The 12,462-nt window shown below is 37.8% G+C and overlaps 2 protein-coding genes and 1 long non-coding RNA gene across 6 annotated transcripts in view; 2 read left to right on the plus strand and 1 right to left on the minus strand.

The window, feature by feature from the left end:
* Positions 1 to 1,911, plus strand: part of LOC107692500 (neuroblast differentiation-associated protein AHNAK-like) — a 30,317-nt gene extending 28,406 nt beyond the window's left edge. For 3 of the 4 annotated variants that reach the window (XM_016491586.1, XM_016491588.1, XM_016491587.1), the window contains exon 8: positions 889 to 1,911. In XM_016491586.1, the coding sequence (XP_016347072.1) occupies positions 889 to 925 (37 nt within the window). In that variant the 3' untranslated portion in view covers positions 926 to 1,911. Of the gene's footprint in view, positions 1 to 34 lie in introns of all 4 variants that reach the window. The other variant, XM_016491585.1, reaches the window with a different exon arrangement.
* The window catches only part of LOC107692502 (uncharacterized), a 24,978-nt gene extending 15,317 nt beyond the window's left edge, over positions 1 to 9,661 (minus strand). Inside the window, exons 1-2 of the long non-coding RNA XR_001634652.1 lie at positions 9,590 to 9,661; positions 2,678 to 3,132 (exon numbers count right to left, since the gene is read on the minus strand). This is a non-coding gene — a long non-coding RNA (uncharacterized LOC107692502). The remainder of the gene's footprint in view (positions 1 to 2,677; positions 3,133 to 9,589) is intronic.
* On the plus strand, positions 3,061 to 10,874 carry LOC107692501 (uncharacterized). The gene is made up of 6 exons (XM_016491589.1): positions 3,061 to 3,140; positions 4,411 to 6,222; positions 8,249 to 8,448; positions 8,861 to 8,982; positions 9,576 to 9,699; positions 9,905 to 10,874. Exons 2-6 carry the CDS (start codon positions 4,437 to 4,439, stop codon positions 10,031 to 10,033), a joined length of 2,361 nt encoding a protein of 786 aa, XP_016347075.1. The 5' UTR covers positions 3,061 to 3,140; positions 4,411 to 4,436; the 3' UTR covers positions 10,034 to 10,874.
* The last annotated feature ends 1,588 nt before the right edge of the window (positions 10,875 to 12,462 follow it).

The raw sequence follows: 12,462 nt of genomic DNA on the forward strand, positions 1-12,462 counted from the left end.
TCTGCCAAAAGTAACAAAAGCTGTATTTGTTATGGTGAATCCACAAACAGAGAGCTCTGCTTGTGTAGGTGGTGAAGCAAGTGCAGATGTGAAGATCAAACAGCCAAAGATAAAAATGAAGCCGAGTTTTGGCAAGTCTCGATCAAATGAAAAGGGGAAAGCAATATATTGCGAAGATGAGGTGGAAACTGGTAAGCTTAAATTGCCCAAAGTCACATTTTCGTCTGGGCAGAGAGGATCATTTGATGTAACACCAAGTGGGTCTGATGATGGAACAAGTCCAAGTCTAAATGGTGACAAAGATGAAAAACCAATGTTTGGAAAGCTTAAATTGCCTAAAGTGGAGTTTTTCTCACCATACTCAAAAGATGCAAGTGAGGAAGAGGAAATGGAAACAAGCATGAAACTCAGGAAGGAGAGCTCAGGAGAAAGCAAAGAGAGCAAGGAGTCAAAGACAATATCAGGCACAATGTCTTTCCCAGGTCTTAAGAAGAAAACAGAGAAGGATGAGGAGGTGAGAAAGATTAGTACTATAGTATCCTCAAAAGCAAGGACTGAAATGTTGGCAGAACGGGAGGGATCAGAGTCTCCAGTACCCACAGTATCATCTGGATTCGTGTCTGTAATGAAGTGTGAAGAAAGAGAGGAGACAACATGGTTCAAAGTACCCAAGGTCACCCTTAGTCCCCATTCTACTGACATCCTTCATATCACACCACAAAGTTCTCCCAAAGGAAGCAAGTCCTCTCTTCCTTGTTCTATCGAGGAAGCCTCTGGAGGTTTCTATGTGAAGATACCAAGCGTAGAATTTTTGACCCATGAAATGCCCTCCGAGCATCTGATTACTAAAACAGAGGGAACTCTTACTGTAGTGACTAAGACAACAAAGTATACAGAAACAAAAGGTACCAGTTCGAAACAGTAAGAATCTCAGTTACAGAACTGTGACATATAATCGGTAGTGGAATAATAATTAGGCCCACATATTTGTATGTGACAATTGTTTCAGTCTTGCAGGTTTTATTCTATTTAAAGTAAAGAAAGCAAACCTATTTTCTCCAGATTTTGCAACTTATACATAATGAAAATGTTGCTACAAAAAGAATATTATTTATTTTAGACATTATTTTCATGTTTTGTAACTTGCCACTCTGTATGACACTTTAAATTTATATATTTGTAAAGATCACATGATATTTACACAAAAATATTTAGTTGTAGATAAAAAAAAAAAAACATAGGCACAAATCTGTAGAACATAGACAGATGCAAAGATATTTAAAACACATTACATTTTCTTATGATTTTCTTGTGCAGTCTTGCATGACATTTATGCTGTAGAATTACAGCATTTTGGTAATATTGCTTTGGTTTTTCGATGCCTGGTTTGTCTCTGTAGTTTTCGGTTGTTGTTATGGAATTTTGTTTATTTTAGATACTATTAGAAAAACATGTACTATTTTTACATATTTATATGCATGATCTGTACAGATAAGAAACTAAAAAGAAAGCCTGTAATGTAGAGTATTTTTGTGATACATATTTTTGTGACTTTTAAGATAAATTTAAACAATATGAAGTTTTTTTTCATTCACAATTTTTAAGGATTGTGACGTGCTGTACCAGAAAGCATTTCTCTGTTCAGAAGAAATGCTCTGAATTCTTATGAATTGAAAACACTGAGTGTGACATGTTTTTCTTTTCTTTTCTTTTTAAAATTAACTCTTGCGCTGGTGATGGAATTGGCCTACCTGCGAGCAATATCATTGTATATATATTATATTTAAGACAGGTTTAATTAAAGAACTGCATGTTTGTAATGTGTTGCTTTTTTTGAAACAATCATTTAGATGATGCTTATCTCCATCTAATGCAAAAATAGAACAGTCAAATAAAATATTAACATTCTAATTAGTTGTACATAATTATTTCCTGACGTTTTCCACTGATTTTTCTAATGTGATTAATGACGAGTAGTGGTCCAAGTCTGAAACTGATATGGCAAGAAAAATGTACAAACAGTAGCAGACAGCCTTCCCCGAGATTGCAATATACAGTATTGAACATATCTAAAATGTTTAATGATTGATGAAAACCACATCCAGATGAAACTTTTACAAACATAATAAAGAAATGTGATCATAATTTACTCATCCACATGTTATTCCAAACCCTTATTTACTTTCTCACACTGAAAACAGACATTTTGAAGAATGTATTGGTTGTATTTGTCCAAGTAATTACAATGAAAGGAGGCTGGAGCATTCAAGTCTACGACAAAACACAAAAACACCATAAATGCATCATTAAAGTGTCATAAAAGAGTCCATTCCTTGTCTGTGTTTTATACACAAATGTCTTCTGAAAAATAAAAATCATTTCCCTTTTTATTTTCCACTGAGGAAATAAAGTCATAGGCAGGTTTGGAACAACACGAGGGTGAGTAAATGATGACAATTTTCATTTTCTGTGAACTATGTATTGGACAAAAATGAAACTAAAATAGTTTGCACATGAATGATTCCGATTAGAATTAAAGTGCTTACTGTAAACATAGACCACCATGTTATTAACACAAAAGTAGGCTATCTTTATATTGAGTTTCTACCAATTATGGCTAAACGAAGTCGAGCAAAAGAGTGAGTGCAAGAGGGTTTCAAAAGTAGCCTATACTCACCAGAACTGGCTGAAGAACTAAATTAAAAGCTATAATGAAGCAATGTGTTCCCGCGTGTGCGTGTCCTCTTCGTGCGTAAGCGTAAAAGCACAGACAGCGTGCTGCACGCTCTGCTATTGGTCAGCTGAGCGCACGCGCTAGATTGCGGAGGCTCTGCGTTGCATTGCCAGTGAAAGCAGCCTGCGCTATGAGGAGGAGACACGGAGCAGTAGCGTGAGGTTCACTTCAACGGAGCACACGAGACGTACATGGGATATAATAGGTTGGTGGTCTGTATTCGGATATGCTGTCTTAAAACGAAGTGGCGTCATGGATATCATCATTTCTAGACGGTCCAAAATCCTCATGAAGGTTAAAGCCAAAATCCCTCAGCCCAGCAGCATCTTCACAACGCACGACAGCTGGAATTGTGTGATTCGTGACATCGCATCCGAATGAGGAAAATGACTGGCACACTGTAAAGGTAAGAGGATACAAAGAAAGAAAGATGGGTTATTTATGATATCCCGAAAAAGAGAGATATTATCTTGTCAAACCACGAAAAGAATCGATGCAGATAATTCCCCCTCCCCGAGGTTACCTCATGTGGGCAAGTCCTATTAGTTAATGATAAGACTCCCGATTTGGTGCAAGTGATGTGATCACGTATTGTGTGTGTAGACTACATAACGCAGCGTCCTCTGATCATCATGACAGTTTGTGCCATGCGAAATAAAAATTATTATACATTAATGATACATTATACAGTAACTTAAGTATTAAATACACTAGCTCTTAATAAAACAATCATATTATCAAATAAAACAATCATGTACATACATACATTATAAATGTAATACAGTTATAATAACTACATATAAAATATAGGAATAATTGTATTAAGTAGCCTAGAAATAGTCTTTTCGTGGTTTGACATGACAGTATCCATTTTTTAATAGAGTTTAAAAAGCTAAGAGTATAAAAATAGAATTGCATAATAAATACTGAATATGTATTTTATTTAATATTATTATATTTCATAGTTATTACAGTATGTATATAATTATGATATACATTAAACTACATAAAAATACATACTACAAAATTATAGTATATACAGTAACTGTAGTGTATACGGTATATATTATAGTATATAGAATATAAAGTAATTGTAGTATATATACATGTTGTAGTATATTACACAGTTTGTGTGTGTATAGACATTATAGAATATATAGTGTATAGAATATTAACTCAAATCTAAGACAATTTGCCATGACCTAAACAAATATTTGAGCCTGCACTTGTTTTGTATTGACTTTTAATTGTCAAGAATACAAATTACAAAACTGTAGTAAACAATTGTATACAAGTTGTATTACAGTTTTTAAAAAAAATGTTACAATACATATTACAGTTTTAAGTATTGCAAGAAAATTATGTGTGTGTGTGTGTGTGTGTGTGTGTGAGAGAGAGATTTTAAAATTAATGGAGTGAATGGATTAAATTGAGTAACTGGATTATTTTACTGTATATTTTATCTGAAGTTTTATTTGAAGACAATTTGCAAAGACCTAAACTAAAATTTGAGCCTGCACTTGTACGTTGACCATTAATTGTCAGGTATTGAACTTAAATCATCATTAAATCAAGATATATGCAATTTGCCTTCCTTAACTGATTGCTAAATGTTGTGCTGTAACAGAAGAATTTCAAGTTTTTGACATCCTAAATGTCATTCTTACCCACCACAGCATCTGATATTATTCCCCCAAGAAGAATGCTGCAACAGAACAACAACAATAACTGCTTGGACATGGCCCATAGGGAGCTACTGCATGAATGCCGAAGAACCAATGTCTCATTCGCCAGTGCCCTTGAGTTTGGAGCCATACCCCTGATTAAAGGCCTGAGAGCATGGGCTGTGAGTGGCGGCTACTCTAAAGCCAGACGAAAGGCCGCTAATGGATCTCGGGCACAGGGCACATGCCAACAGCCTCCTGAAAACAGGCTAGGGCAGAGAAGCTGGTCAGGTCAGGTCAGCAGTGGCTATGGGCACACAATGGAGAGCACAATTAGTGCAACCAGAACTCCAGGGGTCAGGCAAGGCGGTCTTGGCGCTCTTGTAACTGTGGCCACTTTGAAGGGCACTGAGGGGGGTGGTAGGCAGACTCAGACACGCTGCCTCTTTCTCAAGGCCCAGGGCAGGGGCAGCTACATCTGTGCTGTTGGAAACCGCGGGACTGGGACGAGAGTCACGGCTCCACGGACTCACGCTGTCATTCTTGAGGGGACAAAGGAAGAGCTTAGATGTTCCTCTAAAGGGCAGAAGGTGAGCCAGGATGGGCCAGACAGTGGTGGATTGTTCAAGGCCAAGCCCAGGGCCATACGAAAATGGAGGAAATGCGGTAAAACAATGGAGAAAAGAACAGCGGCTCATGGCAAAGGGGAAAACACTAGTCAGCGCAGTGACCAAAAAAGTTCAGTGATTTCAGATGCACAACCACTTAACATAACACAAGGCCAGACGGGTAGCTATCCAAGTCAGGACGACTTGAAGTTGAAGGGCAAAGACAAAAGGGCTCATTCCCCCATATTAGTGAAAGCTGTCACACCCAAGAGCACAGATCCACAAACCTGCTGCTCTTCTGCCAAACCATGTGCCAAACCAGGTGAGCAGGTTGAAGATGAGATGAGCCTTAATCAATCCGATAACTGTTCTGAAAAAGAATTCAGTTGTGCCAATGTGCAAGGAGACACTGAGGTCAGTAAATGTGACCTTGATGCAAATGATCGCCAGAACTTTGTTGCTGATGTGCCAAACCTAGGGTCATCTGTAGCATCTGAGACTCACTCTGATAGTCTAAGAATCAAATTGACCACAACAAACTGTAATACTGAGCCAAGCATGGATCATTCTCCCATGATAACTCCCTCCGAAGTCCCTATCAGCATTCAGAAGAATCAAGAATCCAGGCCAGACGAGCGCCTACTAGACCGTGAGAATCTACACTCGGTGGAGCCCGGCGATCTTGCAACACAGAGAGATGGGACTCCATACACAAAGAATACAGTTTTGCCGGAGGACCGCACTCCAGTGGGTGCTGAATGTAGCACCACAGAAAAGAAAAGTAGGCCGTCCATGTGCTCACCTCAGCATTGGGAGGAATTAATCACAAAGCATGGAGAACATGAAGTTCAGCAGTCTGACAAATCCTCTTCACGAGGCTTTAGCGCAACAACAGCCAATATAACTGTAACCACTATTCACTCCCTGGTTAATCCTGCCCCTACCACCACCACAGCCATAGCAACAGCCATCCCAGCATTAAGCGAGGCGGAGGCGGGGGCTAGAGGTGGAGACTTGCTGCCTCTGGTGAACTCAGAGTTGCTATCAGAGCCAGCAAGAGTTGACGACAAGGACAAGGTGGCCGCTGACGAGGGGTCTCTTGATGTGGGCGAGGAGGAGGAGGAGGAGTTTGGGGCATTCATGCAGGCAGGTGGAGAGCAGCTGTGGACGGATGGGTTCAGTGAGGTCCAACAGTTGGCTGAGGATTACAACTGTGGTAAGTACGCTGTCTTGAAAGTAGCAAGGTAATACATTTTGTCACATAAGTCCTAAGGTACAGTAAGTTCTCTTCTGGAGAAGGAACCTGGCTTTGTTTGGGTTTGAGTGAGCAGATAACATGCAGTCCCAATGTACTAGTCTGGCTGGATTGACCTGGATTCCTGCAGACCCCCTCGCTTCCCCCGACCTCATGTGAAGATATTAATTATTTAAAGCACTGCTTGGAATTCCTACCCCCCAACCCCCAACCACTCACTCTTCCTCTGTTGCTGTGTACCAGCCTAAGGCAGGAGGCAGCATTAAAATGACATGCAAACACAAGGCCATTGGGACAAGAGGGGAGGCCAACCTTCACAATGCCAAAGGCAGCATGTCTAGAGGGAATGGCTTGATCAAAATAGAGGACAAACACTTCATTGTTTATTCATCTAGTACGTCTTCTAACTATAATCTTTGGTCAAAAACAAACACGGTAACACTTTATTTTAAGGTGTCCTTATTACACATGTTGCATGTACTTACTATTAGAATAACAATAAATTATGCATAATTACGTGCAAGTAAACCCTAATCCTAACCATATATGTACATGTAGTTACTTAATATTACTTAGTACTTAAATGTGTAATTATTACTGTAACAAGGACACCTTAAAATAAAGTGTAACCACAAACACTTTCCACTTAATAATTTTATGGATTCAATTCCATTTTTGGCAGCCACTGTGTAATTTTAATCTGCAGGATTAATCCTGTTCTCTAAAAAGGTGAAAACCTGGTGATTCCAATAGTGAGCATAAACAGGTTTAACCTACTTTTTATAGTTTTTCATTCTGAAATTGCATCACACAAGTAGATATTTCAAATGACAAGTTATTTCTAGAAGCCATTTAACATACATTCACTGTTTTCCTGTTGAGACATTTCTTCAAAATCATATTACATTGCTTCTTGCACATTTCATGATGCATTTTAAAGTGAAATATCCAGAGAGTGGTGGTAAAAGTGAGTTCATTTTTATCCGAAAAGATGAACATGAATCTGGTAATGTTTTATTATGTTGGTTGTTGTATATATTGTGACAGATTGGAAACTATATGTCTGGTGAGTGGTGCTCTAATGCCTTAATAATGTACCACCTACACTAAATTTTACAGTGTTAACAAAAGCAAACACCAGATAAAACACATTTGCTGAAGCAAGCCATTTCAGCTTGCTTCTATAAGTCTTTGAGTTTTTCCACATTCCTCAGTGTTCCACATCACAAGTCTAATGCTGTACCAGGTGAGCTACCGAGCAAGTTTACTTCGTCAGAAAAATCATCGTGCTGTCAAATCGATTAATCGAAGTTTGTTTACATAATATATGTGTGTGTGCTGTGTATATTTATATGTATATATAAATACTCACACATACATGTATATATTTAAGAAAAAATATAAATATACACAGTACACACGTCATGTAAACACAAACTTATTTTGGATGCGATTAATCGCAATTAATCGATTTGAAAGCACAACTATACATATGAAGCAAGTTAATTTATTTGCAAATCATGCACTATGGTAAAAATGTTCTGAGGTAATCACAAGAAGCCGCACAAAAATAAGTCTTTATTAATTAATAATCTGGCCCAGTAATCATAATTTGTGTGAAAAGGAATATAAATTATTGGTGTTTTACTGCTCTAGTGAATTGAATGTATGGGTAAGTTTTTTTAAGTTTTGCAAAAATATAGGTAAAGGCACATTTTTCTTATAAGCCTATGTTGTACTTTTCCACCATGGTCTATAAATACCACATTAGATTTTTTTTTACATAAGCAGAGAACTGAAGTTTGGTTAAACACTTTCACCACTTGTAAATTATTACACATGTTCTACATTGTGTGAAACCTTTCCACCGCAGAAAGCAGAACATCTTTCCAGTAACATAGCGCCTTCTGGTCTTGTAAAGAGTTTTTGTATGAGAGCCTTGAAAATGAAACTATAAAGACTTAAATGAGCCTTTATCTCCTCTCAGAGGAACACACAAGTTCTGCTGATGCAAATGAACCCGCATCCTGGGCATCTGATTGGACTGCAGTCCAGTCATTCCAGCAGTCAGAGAGCACATGGACTGCCTTCAGCCAGGAGACTGTGGAGCAGAAGATAGTGCCTGGTGGCCATTGGTGGCCTTCTACCGAAAAACCAAACCTTCCTCTCTCTCCTCTCCATAATGTGGTAAAGGTTTATGCTCTGTTATGTTGGTGTCCTAATCTGTCCTAATCTTGACCTAATGAATGTACATTATTCCACTTATTAAACTACTTAACAAATTAATAAATGTAAATTATTAAAGTATGTGAGATAAAAGAGACCCTGTGATATGAATAGAAAATCAATTATAGAGTTAATCATTCATCATACTACAGAATCGGCCAGAAAAAGGTGAAATATTCCATTTTATACAATCACGTAATGACCCACTCATCCTCCACAAACTAATTAATGACTAATTTTATAATATCATACTAATATATCTTTAAACTCTAAAATGTTGTAATTTTACATATGAGTAACTAAAACATCTATTCATCACTGTTGATGCTCTGATGATTAGTGATCCTTACTGTACGTGTGTTTGTATGTGTAGTCAAATGTGTTTCTAGAGGCCTTTCCCTCAGAAAAGTCCCCCTGTGAAGATCCTGAATACATTCCTACACTAAAGCAGCTTCTGCAAGGACCAGCTGAAAACAGCAATACAGGGGAGCACAAGTATGTTGTATTATCTGTAGTTTTGCTGCACTAATTATGACAACTGCTCCGGGTGTGTGTTCACGGTGTGTGTGTGTTCACTGCTGTGTGTGTGCACTTTGGATGGGATAAATGCAGAGCACTAATTCCTAGTATGGGTCACCATACTTGGCCACATGTCACTTCACACAAAGTTTATGCATTTTGAGAAAATTTTTATTTAGAGACATACTTCAGGGGTTTTCAGGCCATTCCTAGAGCCTCCAAATGAATGCGCATTTTTGGATGCCTGCCTTATTTAACACTTGTCAGCTAATAAGGAAAACATCCAAAATGTGGAATGCTGGGAAGACTCTAGTAACAGTTTAAAAACCCCTGACATATATATTAGTCTTCTATCGCCACCTTGTGGTAATAGAAAATGCTACTGCATCTCATCACACAAAGCACAAAGAACTGAATGTTTTGCATGAAATTCTGTATTTAATCCTCTTGAGATGACTGAAAATGTACAAACAAATCTTTCTTTCATAATTTCACGTACAATAATGGTATTTGTTTTTCTCGTTACATGCTATAAAATTCCGAGCTAATCATTTTGCTTTGGCCCAAAGGGAGCAGAGCTTACTTGATGGCCTCCAGGATCTAGACCGGATGATTGGTGTGAAATATAAGAGGGCGGAGTCTCTGTCCTGTAAACTTCTCCTTCAGTCACTGCATTTGCAACGTCCCAGCTCTGTGAGTCTGCTGTAATGAAATATAAAACCACTGCAATAATATATAATGAAAACTTCCTGGTGAGCGTTTGCTACATCAAACACTTGTAATATTATTTGAAATAGCAAATGGATTTCTATACTCTACATTGACCATAAATAGAGCTTGGTACTGGAAACACAAGTTAAGTGCATGTTTTAAATAACCATCATCCTTTCCACCTCAGGAATGTGCGACAGTTCGACTGAAGACCAGTGCCAGGTTTTCTCCAAATCTCCCAACGTCCAACCAGCAATTAGCTGCAAATGCTAAGAGAAGACTGTCATATGACTTCAACAGAAATATCATGACCTAGTCTCGATATCTGATGAACCTCTTTGACCTATGCTTCCTTGAAAACAGGAAATACAGGACAGAGGAAAAATACATGCTGAAAAACTGAGTTTCCATAGATCGACTTCTATTCGAGGTTTATTTAAAGTGTATTTCTTCTTTCAGTGTCTGGTAGATTCTGTTTCTCATTCAGCTGTGTATCAAGACACACTAGACCCATGTTTAACCAAATATATGTTTTTTAGGACAAATATAAAAAATGTCAAGTTAAAAACCCCTTTGCCAAATTGTTCGGTCCAGTTATTGGAGTCTGGTTATTGGACCCATTTTGATATAACTGATATATTCAGATGAAAATATGTCAGTATGTATTTGTGTATTACTTTCAATCATTGCTATGGATTTTATTTGTTAGAATAAGAATATTTTTCTGGAGTCATAGCAAACCAGTTAGTGCACATTCTCACAGGCATGTAGATTCATATCTGGCCTGTCACATCCTGAACCACGTCCCAAACTTTCCTTTCTACTGTCTCACATGACGTACTGTACAATTGAATAAAAAAATAATAATGTGATTTTAGGGGGATTAGGATCAACTCTAGCTCCCCGCGCAATCTCTCCTTCACCTGTCTGAAACTGTCAAAGCAAATTTCCACAAAATGTATTTTCATACACCACCTCACACAGAAATCAATTTTCTTGTTTCCATGTCTTTTTTCCCTGTGCTTGAAGTACTAAATATAACACTGTAGTGTACCATTTTTAACTGCTGACGAATAGAGACCATATTTTCAGAAGTGTTTTAAAATGAATGTCGACATTTTAAATTGAACCTGTAAGCTTGTTTGTTGATTGATGTAATTAAAACATCTTTGAATGACTGAATGAAGTGGATAACGGAGACATGCAAAACATGCAGTGTTGGGGTGCCTCCAGGACCCGGGTTGGGAACCACTGTCTTATGAAACATTAAATGGTACAAAAAATTGTACAAAAGTTGGTGCAGTGTTGGGGTGCCTCCAGGACCAGGGTTGGGAACCACTGTCATAAGAAACCTGAGCAAATGTGAGAAAAGCTCATATGATTTATCAACACAAAATAACTTAAGGCACATTTCAACTATGTGCACAAATCTGCATGATATTTTTTTTTATATTGCATAATAAAAGCACATTTCATAAGCTTTAGTTCCAGTTATGCCAGCAAAACACTTGAGGACATTGGTTAACTTTGCCTGATCTGAGTGACTTGGCTGCTTGTTTACCAAGATAACTGTTCACTGTCTCCAGCTGTTCACACTGTCCTCACACACCCTCATCATGAGTGTATATGGCAGTGAGGGCTGTTTACTTAGAGTGGACAATATGAAGAGAAATGCAATAAACTGTTTTGACAGAGACTGCAGCTATTTCTATCCCCTCAGCGACATGTGACTCTCTCCCTCACTTAATCTTCACAACAGACTCCATCACGAGTTGTGTTATTTTGTATTTCACCAGAAAACTATAAAGCGGGAATTAAGGTAATTTTGGGACATGATGTACAACTATTTTTACAAGCTGGGTCATCATGCAGTTTAAGGTTTTTTTTTTCACTTATTGATCTGAACAAAGTGGTTGTTCCAGCCACAGTGCAAAAATTGTCCAATATTACTGTAATATATACAGGATGCAATTTACCCCAAACCACTGCATGAGTATATACAGTACGGCACATGAATAAACATCTAGGCGTAAAACTAGTGTCGTGGAGAAAGCAATGGTCTTTTCTATGAAGTCAATGAAGCTCGAGATGCAGGTGTCAAAATAAGACTTCATTGTACAAAGCAACAAAGCCAAGATGACAGTGCCCGCATCTGAGTCCACTATTAATTAATGGTCTACCTGGCTCATTTTTTAATTGTGGAATCTGGCCAGATCTTATATCTGGTCAAATATCTGGTCAGATATTTAAATATAACTTTTATTTCGCTGTCTCCTATTGGTTGGAAGTGTTCACATGGGACATACATCAAACTTATTTGAGTTGTACCTGCCATATGGTGGAAATCACACAAAGTTCATTGGTTCACTTAACAGTAAGTTCACTGGTACAATCCAATGGAAAGCACCGGTACTGCCCAATGGAGGACACCTAAGACTCAGTCTGTATAAGACATCCAGTATTGGAAATATCAACCTATTGATCAGTCTATTGATTACTTTTATAAGCATACATCATATTTTTGAGTAAAATAACACAATACTAGTAGCGTCATAAGCAAGCACACTTATAAAGGTTTTTGTTTATGTTCAGTTAACATTATAGAAGCTTATGCCATAGAATAAAAAAAGTAATTGTGTCATTTTCCACTCACAATTCTTAATTTATATCTCACAATTCAGACTTTTTTTTTCCTCACAAGTTCTGGGGCCTATTCCATAAAACAAGTTTACCAAATAAGCCAGG

Source organism: Sinocyclocheilus anshuiensis, unplaced genomic scaffold (assembly GCF_001515605.1).
Source record: "Sinocyclocheilus anshuiensis isolate Anshui unplaced genomic scaffold, SAMN03320099.WGS_v1.1 scaffold1082, whole genome shotgun sequence".
Classification (NCBI taxonomy): Eukaryota; Metazoa; Chordata; class Actinopteri; order Cypriniformes; family Cyprinidae; genus Sinocyclocheilus; species Sinocyclocheilus anshuiensis.